Here is a 15595-nt window from a genome sequence, read left to right as displayed (position 1 = left end):
TAAGCCTGATGGGACCGGTACCGGTCCCAAAATGACATCACGTCATAAATCAAGCTCTCCAGACAGTCTTGACATAATTATCGTTTTTTCCCCCAAACGTATTCAAGAATAAACATCATAACCATGTCACAGCAGCAGTTATAATGTGTATTTTCATCAATACGTTTGTTTACCAATAGGTTAAAGTGTTATTAGTGAGATTTTAGTTTTTGAAAATGTGTTGTGATCGCGGGGATCGGCCATTTTGAAAAAGCGACCGTCGCTGAATGTAGTCATTTTGAGAAGAGGACATCCAGAGCTTTCAATGAGCGTTGGAATTTTTTAAAACTACACTTCCCAAAGGCTTCTAGCTCCCTGCAAGCAAATTACTTGTTATGAATTTCTTTTAATTCTCTTATTACTCTGGATTATATACCACAAAACTGAATATTATTGGCATATATTGGAGCGCAGTTAGTTTGTCTCCCCTATTTTGAGCATTTAGCAACCATCCAATTTGATGTCAGTTTAAAAATGGCGGAGCTCTTGCAAGAATAAAAAACCTACTGTACATACAGTAGATTTCATTCTCTGTTCTTCATGCACGCCTGGTTGGTAATACTAAATCCAAATTGAACGTGGCCATTTGAAAGAGAAGATTTGGCCCAATCCATAAATGTGCGAATTGGCTATAATAAGGTCATTTATAGGCCTGCTATTCTATATTCTATAATAATATTTCAAATGGCATTGGTCCGGATGGGAGAATTAAGTACTTTCAGGAACACTTTTCATTCGGCCCCAATACAAAAGTATGAGAGAGACGATAACGTTTGTAATTTATAGCGATCAAACAAATACAATACAGCACAATAAAGCTGCAATATTCACAGCCAATGAGACACGATAAAGCTGCAATATTCACAGACAATGAGACACGATAAAGCAGCAATATTCAGACAATGAGACACGATAAAGCAGCAATATTCAGACAATAAGCCATATATTAATTTCATTTAATTTCAAACCTTTACTTGAAACTCGAAAGACAACTGAGGTTTCCCTCATTTACAGTCACGTCGAGTGTACATACAGAAATAAGCAAAGAAAAAGGCATATCAAATCATGCAGCATATACAATCACAGACAATGAAACAACAGTAGAGCAGTCATCTGGTAATCCGGAGGTTCCCGGTTCTATTCCTGCTCCTTCTGGGCAGCGCGTCGAAGTGTCCTTGAGCAAGACACTTAACCCCTAACTGCTCCCGATGAGCAGGTCGGCACCCTGCATGGAACTCCGCCGTCGGTGTGTGAACATGTGAGTGAATGGGTAGAATGTGAGGAACAAAAATTAGAATCTGTCCTCAAACGTCATGCCGTCTGCTGGATTCGACTTACTGCTATGCGACTTATAGGGCTGAGCCCAAACGTTCAAACGTTCGGACCTTCGTTCGTTACGTTGGCATTCGAATTCTAAATCAACATTAAAAATTTTTTTATAAAAAAAAAAAAATATATATATATATATATATATATATATATATATATATATATTTTTTTTTGTATGTGTCTATTCATTCTGTTTAAACCAATGGTGTTTTTCTTCACAGTTGTAGATAAAGTATTAAAAAAAACTGATGAGTTATATTCATTAAAGAAAGTTGATTTAATAAAAAAAAATACTAATTTAATCAGATGAATCACTTTATTCAAATTGAGGATTTCGTTTTTTTAAACGAGGTTCGAGCGTCCGTTCGAAAAACCCTGACGGAGTTCGAATCCCAAAAACAGGCTTCGGGGACAGCCTTAGCGACTTACTGTGAAGCATGAAGTGTCATGTCTAAATGTGCTATACAAATAAATTTGATTGATTGATTGATCGTCTCTGTCTGGGCACCAGGCCGGTCCTCGCGGGCCCCGTCACAGACCCCCCGTCCGGGCTGACCTTGGTGTCCCTGCCGAGCCCGGGGCTCATGGTGCGGGACCAGAAACAGGCCATCCTCACCCAGAGCATACTGGACAACCTGGGGGAGGGGCTGGACGTGGGCGTGTCGGGCAATGTGGTGTACGGCCAGCGCCACGGAGACACCAAGGTCTTCTGGAGCTTCCAGAAGTTTGAGCAGAGCACGGACCGCCAGGAGGTCTCCAAGCTGCAGCCACAGCCGCTCTACCTCTTCAAGGACTTCCTGCAAGGTGAGCGCGCAGGGGCTGCCCTGTCAGGCACTCTTCCATTAAATAATGTTCCTTGCCTATATTACTACCTACTAGGGCTGACCCCTATTAGTCGATTAGTCGACTAATCGGTCGAAAGGAGCCGTAGTCGACTGGCCAACCTCTTAGTCAAAAAAATAATAAATAAAAATATCATTCTTTCCAAAAGAAAAGAGGCCTAGAAGCGTGGCTAACGCTAATGGCACGCATACCAGAGGCTAACTGCCTACGAAAACAGGCACAGAGGCACTGAAAGAGGATTTCACCCATCTAATGAACACACTAGACTAGACAAATATCAAGATGCATCCATCAGTGGACCAATTGCATGCTTTTGCAGAGGACAAGAAGCCTTCAGTCGACTCCTTCAGACATTAAGCACCCCCACAGCCCAAATGGAATGTTTTTTTTTTTTTTAAATAATTAAAAAAAAAAAATATTATACCAATAGTCGACTAATGGCAAATTTTGGCCAATCATAGTCGACCATCAAAATCCTTAGTCGGGGACAGCCCTACTACCTACTATACTAATATGTCTCTACTGTCATGCACTCTTCCACTAAAGAATCTACCTTGTCTATATTACTACCTAGTACCTACTATACAGGGCTGGGACTTTATCGCATTAATTTAGATTAATTAACTACAGAAAGAATTAAAAGTAAAAAAAATGTATGCATTATTGTGTAAGAATGTTACCTTTCAAAGGAGACCAGACTCATGCATGTGCTATAAGTATAAAGTATAATAAATGGCTAATAACTTTTTTTCTTAGTCTGGTTTGTTCATAAAAAAAAATATATGTCTCTACTGTCATGCACTCTTCCACTAAATAATGTTCCTTGCCTATATTACTACCTACTGTACTAATATGTCTCTACTGTCATGCACTCCTCCACTAAAGAATGTTCCTTGCCTATATTACTACCTACTATACTAATATGTCTCTACTGTCATGCACTCTTCCACTAAAGAATGTTCCTTGCCTATATTACTACCTACTATACTAATATTTCTCTACTGTCATGCACTCTTCCACTAAATAATGTTCCTTGCCTATATTACTACCTACTATACTAATCAGGGCTGTACAGTGCAACGAGGTTATCGCAAATTGCCTTAATATGGCCTGTGCGAGTGGAAAATAATATTTGGGGGCAACCTTGTGAGTAGTGATTTCAACAAAAAATCTGTCGGCGATGAATGAATTTACTGCGATAGCCTGTGTGAGAAAAAAAGATTTGCTTGTACTGTGAAGTGAATCTGGGCCACGCTATTCTACTTGGTAGTTGTAGTCTATCGTGCGATTAAATACCATGTCCCCGTCTGCGTAGAGTCCATACATCCAACACCAAATCCCATCATTCCTAGCGAACAATCGAAACGAAACTGAATGTGGCCTATTGCATCGCCAAAGAACTTTCAATAAGTTTAAGCCGCTAATTTTGCTCTGCAAGAAGAACAGAGCGGATATCAGTCCATCTTATGACAACCACGTCCGATGTGGAGAGATGATAAGAGACCATAGCCGATTAAATTAAGTCGGATCTGGCAGTGATGATTGACGGGGACACAGACACTTTTAACAAATGTCAGCCATGCATTAGGTGAGTAGCCCACTATTAGGACGTTTTTCAATACTTAAATACTGTCTACTTAAATTTCCCTCCGGGGATCAATAAAGTATCAACCTATCTATCTATCTAATAATGAGACAATATGCAAATAAGATAATACTAATAATTGTCACGGTTCCCCGTATGAAAGTGGCTTGCAACTTACTGCTGGTAAAATCACTGTTTATTTCTCGTTTTGCATAGTATTACATTCCTCTTCTATAAACAATCAAAGTCCTACCGTAAGAGCCTCATACGGGTCAATTAAACCTTTTTGATTAGAGTCTTTCCTTCGAGCTAAGTTGAACTGAACATTTCACTGTCAAAAGCGCAAACTTAACCCTTTGATCGCCGGGGTTAAATTCATAATTTACCATCCCTCGCCAGCCCTATTTAACATGGAGAAGTTCCCCTTCTTTGCAGGGCTATAACTTTTTAAATTGTATTGCTAAATTGACATTACCATGGCCCATTCAAAGTCCTATATCTATTGTTCAGGGTGTAGCAACGTTATACTTTTTCATTCACATATTCATACTAAAATATGGTCTAAAGTATAAGTATGTTTTTATCGTTTTCTGCAGCTTTCTCCAGAACGTGATTTATAGCCCTAAATGCATTGTATTGATGATTGTATACAGTTTGATAGCAATCGGCGCGAGATAAAAAATTTCAACTGGACGTGGTTCTAGAAGTTACTACGTATGATCTGATGTTGACCGGATGGGCGGGGGGTCGTTTATAATTCCGTGGGCAATGTTATATCATTCATCTAGTGTGGGTGATATGATCATTGGAGCAGTTAGTATAGAAGACATTACAAAATAACGCTGAAACTCACCGTAGCTTCCTCTCGCCGTTGGGAGATGAGCGTGGAACAGAATTTTTTCTATTATGGGATATAGAAATACCCGATCCATTTCCAGGTTGTATAATAGTATATACGTCCAAATCATGTTGTTTATCGAGTTATTGGCAACGGATCGATATCCATTGTGTCGAGCTCGAGTCCCGGGACCTATATAGCGAGTGATCGGACCAAATTGAAATGAGCACCAACTTCCACTTCCCTGTTTCTTCCCTGGGCGATCTGCCGATCGGCCACCAGATGGCGCTCTTGACAGGGGCTCACCAGTACATATAATGTCTCTGGGGGAGAAATATGAAATATTGATATCAAAGACGCTGTACAGCGTCATCGGCAGAATAAGCATGGCGGGGAATGACGTGTTTCAGCGTCAACGGCGATTAAAGGGTTAAACAAGGTTGCGTCGCAACACGTTTTCAAAATAAAAGTCACATACAAATACCGTAGTAGGCAGTGTTGGGCAAGTTACTTTTAAAAAGTAACTAGTTACAGTTACTAGTTACTTCTTCCAAAAAGTACCAAAATTACTTACTCAGTTACAAATGAACTACAAGTAACTAGTTACTTCAGAAAGTAACTATTGCGTTACTTTCAAGTAATTTTTTTACATAAACAACATACACAAATCTAAACTATTTTAATGTTGCTGTGGGACAAAGTGAGACTAGCTTCCAATCAAATGCCATGTACATAGATATTATAATTACTATGTTTATATAGTGGATCATACAAATACAAACACAATAGATGTTTTGGAACTTTTGATATGTATTGCCCCTCAACAGGCCACAACTGGGCAACATTAAATTATGCTTGTTAACACATTGACGGCCACGGGTAATAGACGGACCCACTCTATACGGCCACCTTATCATAACAAGTATTCATTGTGCGTGAGGCTGTTTGTAGAGCTAAATCTATACTTTATAGTATTGCTATCTGTCCATTCTCATTGTCAATTGACACCATACACACAACCGTCCCTTCAAAATGGCTCAAAGAAATATTTCTTTCATCAATACGTTCCCATTTTATAGCGTCTTGAATATAAGCATTATATGGGATTGGTCTGGTATATTTCCTGGAACGCTAGTTATAAGGCTAATAGCTAATAACGTTAAATCGAATGGCGTTTCGGCACTACAGAAGCTAGAGCTAAAAATCAAAATGCATATTGTCGGTATTCATGGTCCACCATGAATGCATGAAAGGGGGGGGGGGGGGGGCACGTTGTTTCTGATTATTGATTACCAATAACGGCGTTAGCCTCAGTAGCCACATTCGCTGATCGCCTGGTTGAGTATGAGAGCAAGGCCCGATTGGCCTGTAATTTACGTGAAAAAACTCTTACCGTGGGCCGGTTGGACTGCAAAAAGGATTTCCCAGTTATCGATCGCCATCTGGTAGATCGATATGTCCATTGGCTGATGATATATTCCTATACTGCATACTGATTTCGGCGTCGCAAAAGGTATTCCAAGCTACATGCTACAGGCATAGATTCAGCCTAGCAGGAAAGTCCATTCAAAGTAAAAAAATAAATAAAAGACTGTTCTGCCACAGGGAACACTGCATTATTGAGACAGCGCCCCTACAAGGATCTGGCCGGTAATGCACTTTTCCGAATTCCAAGAGTAGGGTACATCTGCAGTGCCGCTCGGTGACATTGAGTAGGTTATTAAAATGGAATAAAAGCCAAAACCCGTGGTTGGCCCTCTACCGTTGGATCCGAAACACGGACATGTCCGTGGTTGGCCCCGAAACGGTTAAGCACTATACCAAAAATAAATAACAAATATATACTGATTGATTGAACATTTTAATTAACAGATTGCAGAATGGGTACAGTACAGCTCAATACACACGATTGTTAAGGGGATGCAGATCAGAGAAAGACTTTCGTCTTGTTTACATCAGGGTCCCCCATTTTCAATTCATGACATTTATGACATACACAGATAGAAGAATCTAATCTAATCATCTAAACAAATCTAATCATGACATTTAAGACATGCATGACATACAGATATATATATCTCTGAGCACCTGAAGACTGTGCTATTAAACCAGGAAGTGCAGCACTATGTCAGCAGAGTAGAGCCTCCACTACTGCAATGCCCTGCGCTGCAACACAACTAACACAAGAGTGAACAAAAAACGCTCATGGACTGTCGTTGACTGCTCGCTTGTGTTGTTCGTTGGATTCGTTTTGGATTATTTGGGCTCGCCAAACAAACTATCAAAACGTACACAGACCCGCGGTCTCACGTTGACTGAACTCGCTTGTGTTGTCGCTGTGTGTCAGACTCTTTCGAACACCCGCCCACCTCTACCTCTGATTGGCTTACCATGACATTTTACTCAACCTCAGCCAATCGCACGCTGCCCACTAACCAAGGAAGAACAGTATGCCTCTCGGCGCAGAGATCTGTCTGATGAAAAAAACAGCTTCAATCATAGTAACGCACCGTCTTTTTTGGCAGTAACGGTAACAGCGTTATTAAGATTGGAAGAGTAATCCGTTAGATTACTCTGTACTGAAAAAACTAACGCTGTTAGTAACGCAGTTATTTATAACGCCGTTATTCCCATCACTGGTAGTAGGCCAATCAATTCTTGTAAAAAAAAGTCCCGGATATACATAAACATTAATTGGCATAGATCTCTATAAACGGCCCAACACATTGATCACTTTAGGCACACCCTGAAACCAGTAACATCACAAATATGAAGCAGGTAATTACCCATAAAAATAATACACCTTTCATGGGGTTATTTACAATAATAATAATTAATTGTATTTATGAAGCACTTTTCATTGTGAAACAAAGGTATGCAGAGTTTCTTGTCCTCCTGATTAATGCAATGGTGTGTGTGTGTTGTGGTGATCTCATTCAAGGAGCACTACAAGCGCGCACACACACACAGTTAGTTGTTTTTGTTCTATTAGTGATTTACACACTTTCTCAGTTGGTTCATTATAAAAGATACAAACCTGAAAACAAAAGCACTTAAATGTTAAATAAAAGGACGACAGTAATGAGGCAGGAGGAACATATTTCTTTGCACTATAATGATAAAATTGTTATTAAAAAAATTGCCCCTAAAAAATATTCTGTGCCCCTAAATTTCTCATTTAGGGGCACCTGTGCCCCTAGTGAAAAAGCGTAGCATACAGCCCTGCTAATATGTCTCTACTGTCATGCACTCTTCCACTAAATAATGTTCCTTGCCTATATTACTACCTACTATACTAATATGTCTCTACTGTGATGCACTCTTCCACTAAATAATGTTCCTTGCCTATATTACTACCTACTATACTAATATGTCTCTACTGTCATGCACTCTTCCACTAAATTATGTTCCTTGCCTATATTACTACCTACTATACTAATATGTCTCTACTGTCAATCATGCACTCTTTCACTAAATAAGCTGTGAATAAACGAGACAGGTGCTGGTCTCTTTGCTCAGTGAGACGGTTTGCTCGTCTCGTTTGTCTCATTGTCTTGTTTGTCTCGTTCGTCTCTTTGTCTCGTTCATCTCATTGTCTCGTTTGTCTCATTGTCTCGTCTGTCTTGTTCATCTCATCTGTCTCTCTTGTCTCGTTCATCTCGTCTGTCTCTCTTGTCTCGTCTGTCTCTCTTGTCTCTTGTCTCTCATCTCGTCTGTCTCTCGTCTCGTCTGTCTCTCTTGTCTCGTTCGTCTCGTCTGTCTCTTTCGTCTCATCTGTCTTTCTTGTCTCGTCTGTCTCTTGTCTCATCTGTCTCTTGTCTCGTCTGTCTCTTGTCTCGTCTGTCTCTCTTGTCTCATCTGTCTCTCTTGTCTCATCTGTCTCTCTTGTCTCATCTGTCTCTTGTCTCGTCTGTCTCTTGTCTCGTCTGTCTCTCTTGTCTCATCTGTCTCTCTTGTCTCTAGGGCTGACCTTCAAAGCTTTTTTTGGCAATCGAAGCTTCGGGGCCGAGCTTCGATTTTAATTCGAAGCTTCGAGAAATCTTATGTTGTGGGACTTGTACAGCACTTTGGTAAACTTTGCTGTTTTTAAATGTGCTCTATAAATAAAGTGGATTGGATTAATAGCCCCTTTCGTGACTGTGACGCAGCCAACAAGGTTTCACTCGGCTGCGCTGCCTGGGTGCAGTGGGGCTGCTCTCACAGCCAACGACATGACATTACATAATTATGTTGCAACCTTCGTCTATCAAGCAAACAATTATATTATATTTAATTTATAATTTATAATTATATCAGACAATGCACCTACAAAAGCAGATGATTACAATTAAATTTGCCAACTTGGTAACACATCATAGCAGCATAGGCATAGCCTTATTAATGTTTTGTGTGGCGTTGCCGTCGTGTACTACGATACTTACGTTTTTTAGGTGATTTGACAAAGTTGTTGTAGAGTTGTGATATGCCATTTTCTTCTGGCATATCTGGCACTCGGCTTTTTGGGCATTGTCTTTGCATATTTTAAAGTGTAACCACACGTCTGATGACTTCTTCGTCGACATGTCTGCTGCACATGTCCTTGTTGTTTTCAACACAGATAATCTCCACGTGCTTGTTGTAGAGAGGTGGAGTCGAGGCGCCGCATACTTTCGTTTCATTGGAATGGAGGCGCAAGATTTTGGAGGCAAAAGAATATATATATATAGTATTTAAGACAGCCCTACTTGTCTTGTCTGTCTCTCTTGTCTCGTTCGTCTCGTCTGTCTCTCTTGTCTCTCTCATCTCTTGTCTCGTTCATCTCGTCTGTCTCTCTTGTCTCTCATCTCGTCTGTCTCTCTTGTCTCTCTCATCTCTTGTCTCGTTCATCTCGTCTGTCTCTCTTGTCTCTCATCTCGTCTGTCTCTCTTGTCTCTCATCTCGTCTGTCTCTCTTGTCTCTCTCATCTCTTGTCTCGTTCATCTCGTCTGTCTCTCTTGTCTCTCATCTCGTCTGTCTCTCTTGTCTCTCATCTCGTCTGTCTCTCTTGTCTCTCTCATCTCTTGTCTCGTTCATCTCGTCTGTCTCTCTTGTCTCTCATCTCGTCTGTCTCTCTTGTCTCTCTCATCTCTTGTCTCGTTCATCTCGTCTGTCTCTCTTGTCTCGTACGTCTCATCTGTCTCTTGTCTCGTCTGTCTTGTCTCGTTTGTCTCTCTTGTCTCGTCTGTCTCTCTTGTCTCGTTCGTCTCGTCTGTCTCTCTTGTCTCTCGTGTTCGTCTCGTCTGTCTCTCTTGTCTCTCGTGTTGTTCGTCTCGTCTGTCTCTCTTGTCTTGTCTGTCTCTCTTGTCTCTCTTGTCTCGTCTGTCTCTCTTGTCTCTCGTGTTGTTCGTCTCGTCTGTCTCTCTTGTCTTGTCTGTCTCTCTTGTCTCTCTTGTCTCATCTGTCTCTCTTGTCTTGTCTGTCTCTCTTGTCTCGTCTGTCTCTCTTGTCTCTCGTGTTGTTCGTCTCGTCTTGTCTCTCTTGTCTTGTCTGTCTCTCTTGTCTCGTCTGTCTCTCTTGTCTCTCTTGTCTCGTCTGTCTCTCTTGTCTCGTGTTGTTCGTCTCGTCTGTCTCTCTTGTCTTGTCTGTCTCTCTTGTCTCTCTTGTCTCTCGTCTTGTTCGTCTCGTCTGTCTCTCTTGTCTCGTCTGTCTCTTGTCTCGTTCGTCTCGTCTTGTCTCCTGAAGCTCAGGACTCACGCAGCATCTTGTTCCTGCAGGAATGATGGAGTTCATTAACGGGAAGAAGACGTGTCCTCCCTGCTCGCTGCTCTTCTTCCTGGGAGAGAAGTGGCCTGACACCATGCCCTGGGAGAAGAAGCTCATCATGGTGGAGGTGAGAGATTACATTACAGTACATTACATTACATTAGATATTACATCACATTACATTACAGTACATTACATTACACATTGCATTACAGTACATTACATTACAGTACATTACACATTACATAACATTACACATTACATTACATATTACATTACAGTACATTACATATTACATTACATTACACATACATTACATATTACATTACAGTACATTACATTACACATTACATTACATTAGACATTACAGTACATTTACATTTAGTCATTTAGCTGAACGCTTTTATCCAAAGCGACTTACAAGTTCTGTACGACAAGTCATCAGGAAGGGCACAACTCTATCAGCTGAGTAACAATGTTCATCAAAGTGTTGCGTGTTACAGTGTAGGTTAGTTTATTAGGACAAGTGCATGACAGTAAGGTTAGTTAGGGTTAGGTCTTTTTTTTTATCTATATTTTTTTAATTTCAGATAATGGTTGAAGAAGTGCGTCTTTAGTCAACGGCGAAAGATTGGACGGGTTTCGGCTGTCCTAACTGGGGTGGGTAGTTCATTCCACCATTGTGGGGCAAGGACTGAGAATAGGCGACTTCTCTTTGATGACCCAAACGGAGCTTGGATAGGAGTAGGTCTGAGGCGGCCAGAAGATGCAGAGCGTAGGGGTCTTGAGGGTGTGTAGTTAGAGACCATTGACCGAAGGTAGGCGGGAGCGGTTCCCTTTGCCGCACGGTATGCTAGGTCGAGGGCCTTGAAGCGGATTCGTGCAGCAATGGGGAGCCAGTGCAGGTCCCTAAGAAGTGGGGTGACATGGGCCGACTTCGGTAGGTTTGAGATCAGGCGGGCAGCTGCGTTCTGAATGAGTTGAAGAGGCTTGGTGGCAGTGGCCGGGAGGCCAGCGAGCAGTGCATTGCAGTAGTTGAGGTGGGAGATGACTGTTGATTGGACGAGGAGTTGGGTGGCTTCTTTTGTCAGGAAGGGGCGGATCCTTCTGATGTTGCTCAGGAGGAATCTGCAGGTTCTGGTACATTACATATTACATCACATTACATATTACATTACATATTACATCACATTACATATTACATTACAGTACATTACATTACACATTACATTACAGTACATTACGTTACATATTACATTACATATTACATTACATATATTACATTACATATTACATTACATATGAAATTACATTACATTAAATATTACATTACATATTACATTAAATATTACATTACATTACATATTATTACATTACATATTACATTACATTGCAATGTATTGTCATCATACAGCACAAGTACAGTACAACAAAGTTGAAAGTGCAATAGTAATATACAATGTACAGTTGATTAAACTGGGTATAAAATATATAAATGAGTACTACTGAGTAATAGTGCTAATCAGATGTATGTACAGAGTTATAGTATTAATATGCACATTGATACAGGTATACAGTTATTTTATTTAAGTAAAAGTAGAAATACCCAGATAAAATAGTACTAAATAGTAAAGGTGAAACTCCATTGAACTCCATTTGACTTAAAGTGGAAATGAAGCAGTGAGCAATGTGATCCTAGTTTGTTTGTTGTGTACCTTGTGTAAGACAGGGTTCTATAATCAAATGTGAAATCTATCTTATTTGTCTGAAAAATCAAATATAATATCCCTGTTTTCAACATGGGCGCCGCCATTTTGTTGCTGACGTCATGGCTGACGTCATGGAGCTTGTTTGGTGTATACACTGCTGGTTAGTTGCCTATAGTGAATGGGTCAGTCGGTAAATAAAATGTTGCCTACAAAACAACGGGACCGCGGTGGTTCTGTTTGTATTGCTCCTGGCTGTTCAAACTAATTTTACCATGTGAGAGAGAGGAAAGTTGGTTAATTTCCACAAACTACCAGTGAAAAAAACAGTGTTGTTGGCATGTTGGCTCAGGCTGGCTGCACTCAGGCGGCGTGATCAGCCTGTTGGACAGGGAAGGAGGATCTGCAGAGAACACTTCATTGCCTCGGATTATGTTGTTGGGGGTGGAAGGTTTGTCCAGAAGACCACTAATCAGCTGAAGCCTGATGCGGTTCCCTCGGTCTTCGACAGACAGACCGGCGTTAGCTCTCGGGAGCGATCGCTAGCTAGTTAGCACCAGCCGGGGACCGGCGTTAGCTCTCGGGAGCGATCGCTAGCTAGTTAGCACCAGCCGGGGACCGGCGTTAGCAACTGGGAGCGATCGCTAGCTAGTTAGCACCAGCCGGGGACCGGCGTTAGCAACCGGGAGCGTCGCGGAGCATTCAGCCTGCTGGCTACCTAGATCCACTTCAACCAGCCGAGCGTCGGGAGCTCCAGCAGCTTGTCGATGTGCTAATAGCCTGGAGCCAGCTACCGTTAGCTTGCAGAGGCTCCAGCACACCGACAAGCTGTGTAGCCAGCTACCGTTAGCTTGCAGAGGCTATTAGCACACCGACAAGCTGTGTAGCCAGCAGGCTGAATGCTCCGCGACGCTGGTTGAAGTGGATCTAGGTAGCCAGCAGGCTGAATGCTCCGCGACGCTCCCGGTTGCTAACGCCGGTCCCCGGCTGGTGCCAACTAGCTAGCGATCGCTCCCGAGAGCTAACGCCGGTCTGTCTGTCGAAGACCGAGGGAACCGCATCAGGCTTCAGCTGATTAGTGGTCTTCTGGACAAACCTTCCACCCCCAACAACATAATCCGAGGCAATGAAGTGTTCTCTGGGGATCTTCATTCCCTGTCCAACAGGCTGATCACGCCGCCTGAGTGCAGCCAGCCTGAGCCAACATGCCAACAACACTGTTTTTTTCACTGGTAGTTTGTGGAAATTAACCAACTTTCCTCTCTCTCACATGGTAAATTTTGTTTGAACAGCCAGGAGCAATAAACAGAACCACCGCGGTCCCGTTGTTTTGTAGGCAACATTTTATTTACCGACTGACCCATTCACTATAGGCAACTAACCAGCAGTGTATACACCAAACAAGCTCCATGACGTCAGCAACAAAATGGCCGCGCCCATAATGCTAAATGCTTCAGAAATGCACACAACAAATCGTTTTTTCTTAGAAACTGCTTATTTTTATAACGTGATTTCTTCTGTGGCTTATCTAAATACTAATGTGATGCTATGAATATGTATTTATCGCACTGCTTCATTTCCACTTTAAAGTTGCAATCATTATTATTTTCTGACCACTAGAGGGCAGCATGGAGCCACTCGAAACATATTTATTTAAATAATAAATACGATTGCATGGGATCTCTGGGTGGCTGGCTCAATATCATCCTTGATTTCATCCAGAGTGATATTCTCCTTCGAAATATTCTTTCACAGTCACGCCTGGCATTACGATGCCTGCGTCTGGCAACAATTACTGCTGCCATGATCACCTGTGACGCTGGCATGATGCCTCTTTATAGCGCTTAGGGATTTGCGCTTATTTACCACCATGTCTGTGAAGACGGTAGGTGCGTAGCATTAACCGGTCGGTGCAATTGGCGCCGGCCTTTGTGGATACGGAGCAGATTTGGACGAGGCTCATTTACATAGAAAGGGGACATGTTCCGCCCCCATATTACCTCATTTAAATATGCGCCAATTGCACCGGACGCAATGCTGACGGAACGCAGTTGCCACCTCATTTCACCCGTTGCGCGTCCTCTGTGGATACCAAACAGAGTTTCAAAGCGATATGCACCGGCTTTGCGTCGGAAAAAGCCGTGCAAACCCTTTGTGGATCCCGCCCTGAGTGTGAGACTGACTGGTCAGCAAACTCTAAACAGGCTGTAGCTTTCCCTGTAATCTGAGTCCACACCAGTGCTGCCTGATCTCAGACTGTTAGCACCTAGGGCTGCATTTTAAATTTTGTCGTACCATTCTTGTGACAATGACAATAAAGATCATTCATTCATTCATTCATTCATTCATCCTTGCAGAGTCTCTGTGCAGTTCGACACACACACACGCACACCCACACACGCACACCCACACACGCACACACACACATTTTATTCTTCCATTTCACGTTGTATTTACACGATCTCTCCCCCAGGTGGTGCTAACAACACTTGACTTGCTGAAGAGTATGGCTGTGGAGGGTGGCGCCTCCTCCCTGCAGTCTGTGGACCTGCAGCTGTCCCTGCAGGAGTGTATGGACATGTGCACTGAGTGACCTCTGACCTCTGACCTGCTGCCCGAGACAAAAAGACTATCTGCCTTCTGTGCTTTAAAACCATTCCCTGGAACTCAGCATGGTTACCTTTCTTTAAAGATTTTAATCTCTTTGATTAGATTTGATTGTCCTTTTGAGAATAAACTAAAGGTTTGAATTTTGCGCCAAAGACAATAACGGATAAAGGAATAGATGGAAGACAGTCCTCTCTAGACCAGGGGTTCTCAAAGTGGGGTCAGTACCAATGACAATAATATTATCATGTATTTGTGTATCTCTCTCTTCTTGATCCTCCAATCACAACTGTTGCTGCAACAAAAGCAGTTATGATTGGAGGATGAAGAAAAGAGGACGGGGTCTTTGGTGTTGTTGTCAAATGTATGTTTACATTGGACTAATGTCTGCAAACACAAGAGCTGTAACAATGTACAAAGTGTGTTCTTTTATAATAAAACAGTTAATTTCATATCATGGCGTTTTAACTTACTTGAAAGAAGGCACATTTCATTTTGATAATTGTTTGCGCAGAGCCTACATGGAATGACCGTCGCTAACGATCGCCTGCCAGGTACATACTGTACCACTGTACTCCTGTGTGGCCATGACATACATCATTACATTACAGTACATTAACGGTTAACCTTCTGTAGTGTGGTAGTGAAAGGGTTACACTTCTGTATTGTGTTAAGGGTTAACCTTATGTAGTGTGGTAGTGAAAGGGTTAACCTTCTGTAGTGGTAGTGAAAGGTTAACCTTCTGTAGTGTGGTAGTGAAAGATTAACCTGTAGTGTGGTGGTGAAAGGGTTAACCTGTAGTGTGGTAGTGAAAGGTTAACCTTCTGTAGTGTGGTAGTGAAAGGTTAACCTGTAGTGTGGTAGTGAAAGGTTAACCTTCTGTAGTGTGGTAGTGAAAGGTTAACCTGTAGTGTGGTAGTGAAAGGG

General features: G+C 41.9%; 1 protein-coding gene across 2 annotated transcripts in view; it reads left to right on the top strand.

The window, feature by feature from the left end:
* The window catches only part of irf3 (interferon regulatory factor 3), a 49264-nt gene extending 34180 nt beyond the window's left edge, over nucleotides 1–15084 (top strand). For both annotated transcript variants that reach the window (XM_084322627.1, XM_084322626.1), the window contains exons 9-11: nucleotides 1880–2172; nucleotides 10367–10482; nucleotides 14535–15084. In XM_084322627.1, the coding sequence (XP_084178753.1) occupies nucleotides 1880–2172; nucleotides 10367–10482; nucleotides 14535–14654 (529 nt within the window). In that variant the 3' untranslated portion in view covers nucleotides 14655–15084. The remainder of the gene's footprint in view (nucleotides 1–1879; nucleotides 2173–10366; nucleotides 10483–14534) is intronic.
* The last annotated feature ends 511 nt before the right edge of the window (nucleotides 15085–15595 follow it).

This window comes from Notolepis coatsorum (genome assembly GCF_963971535.1).
Source record: "Notolepis coatsorum genome assembly, chromosome: 10".
NCBI classification, from domain to species: domain Eukaryota; kingdom Metazoa; phylum Chordata; class Actinopteri; order Aulopiformes; family Paralepididae; genus Notolepis; species Notolepis coatsorum.
Note: the sequence above shows the minus strand (reverse complement) of the source record. Positions and strands in the feature narration are given on the sequence as shown.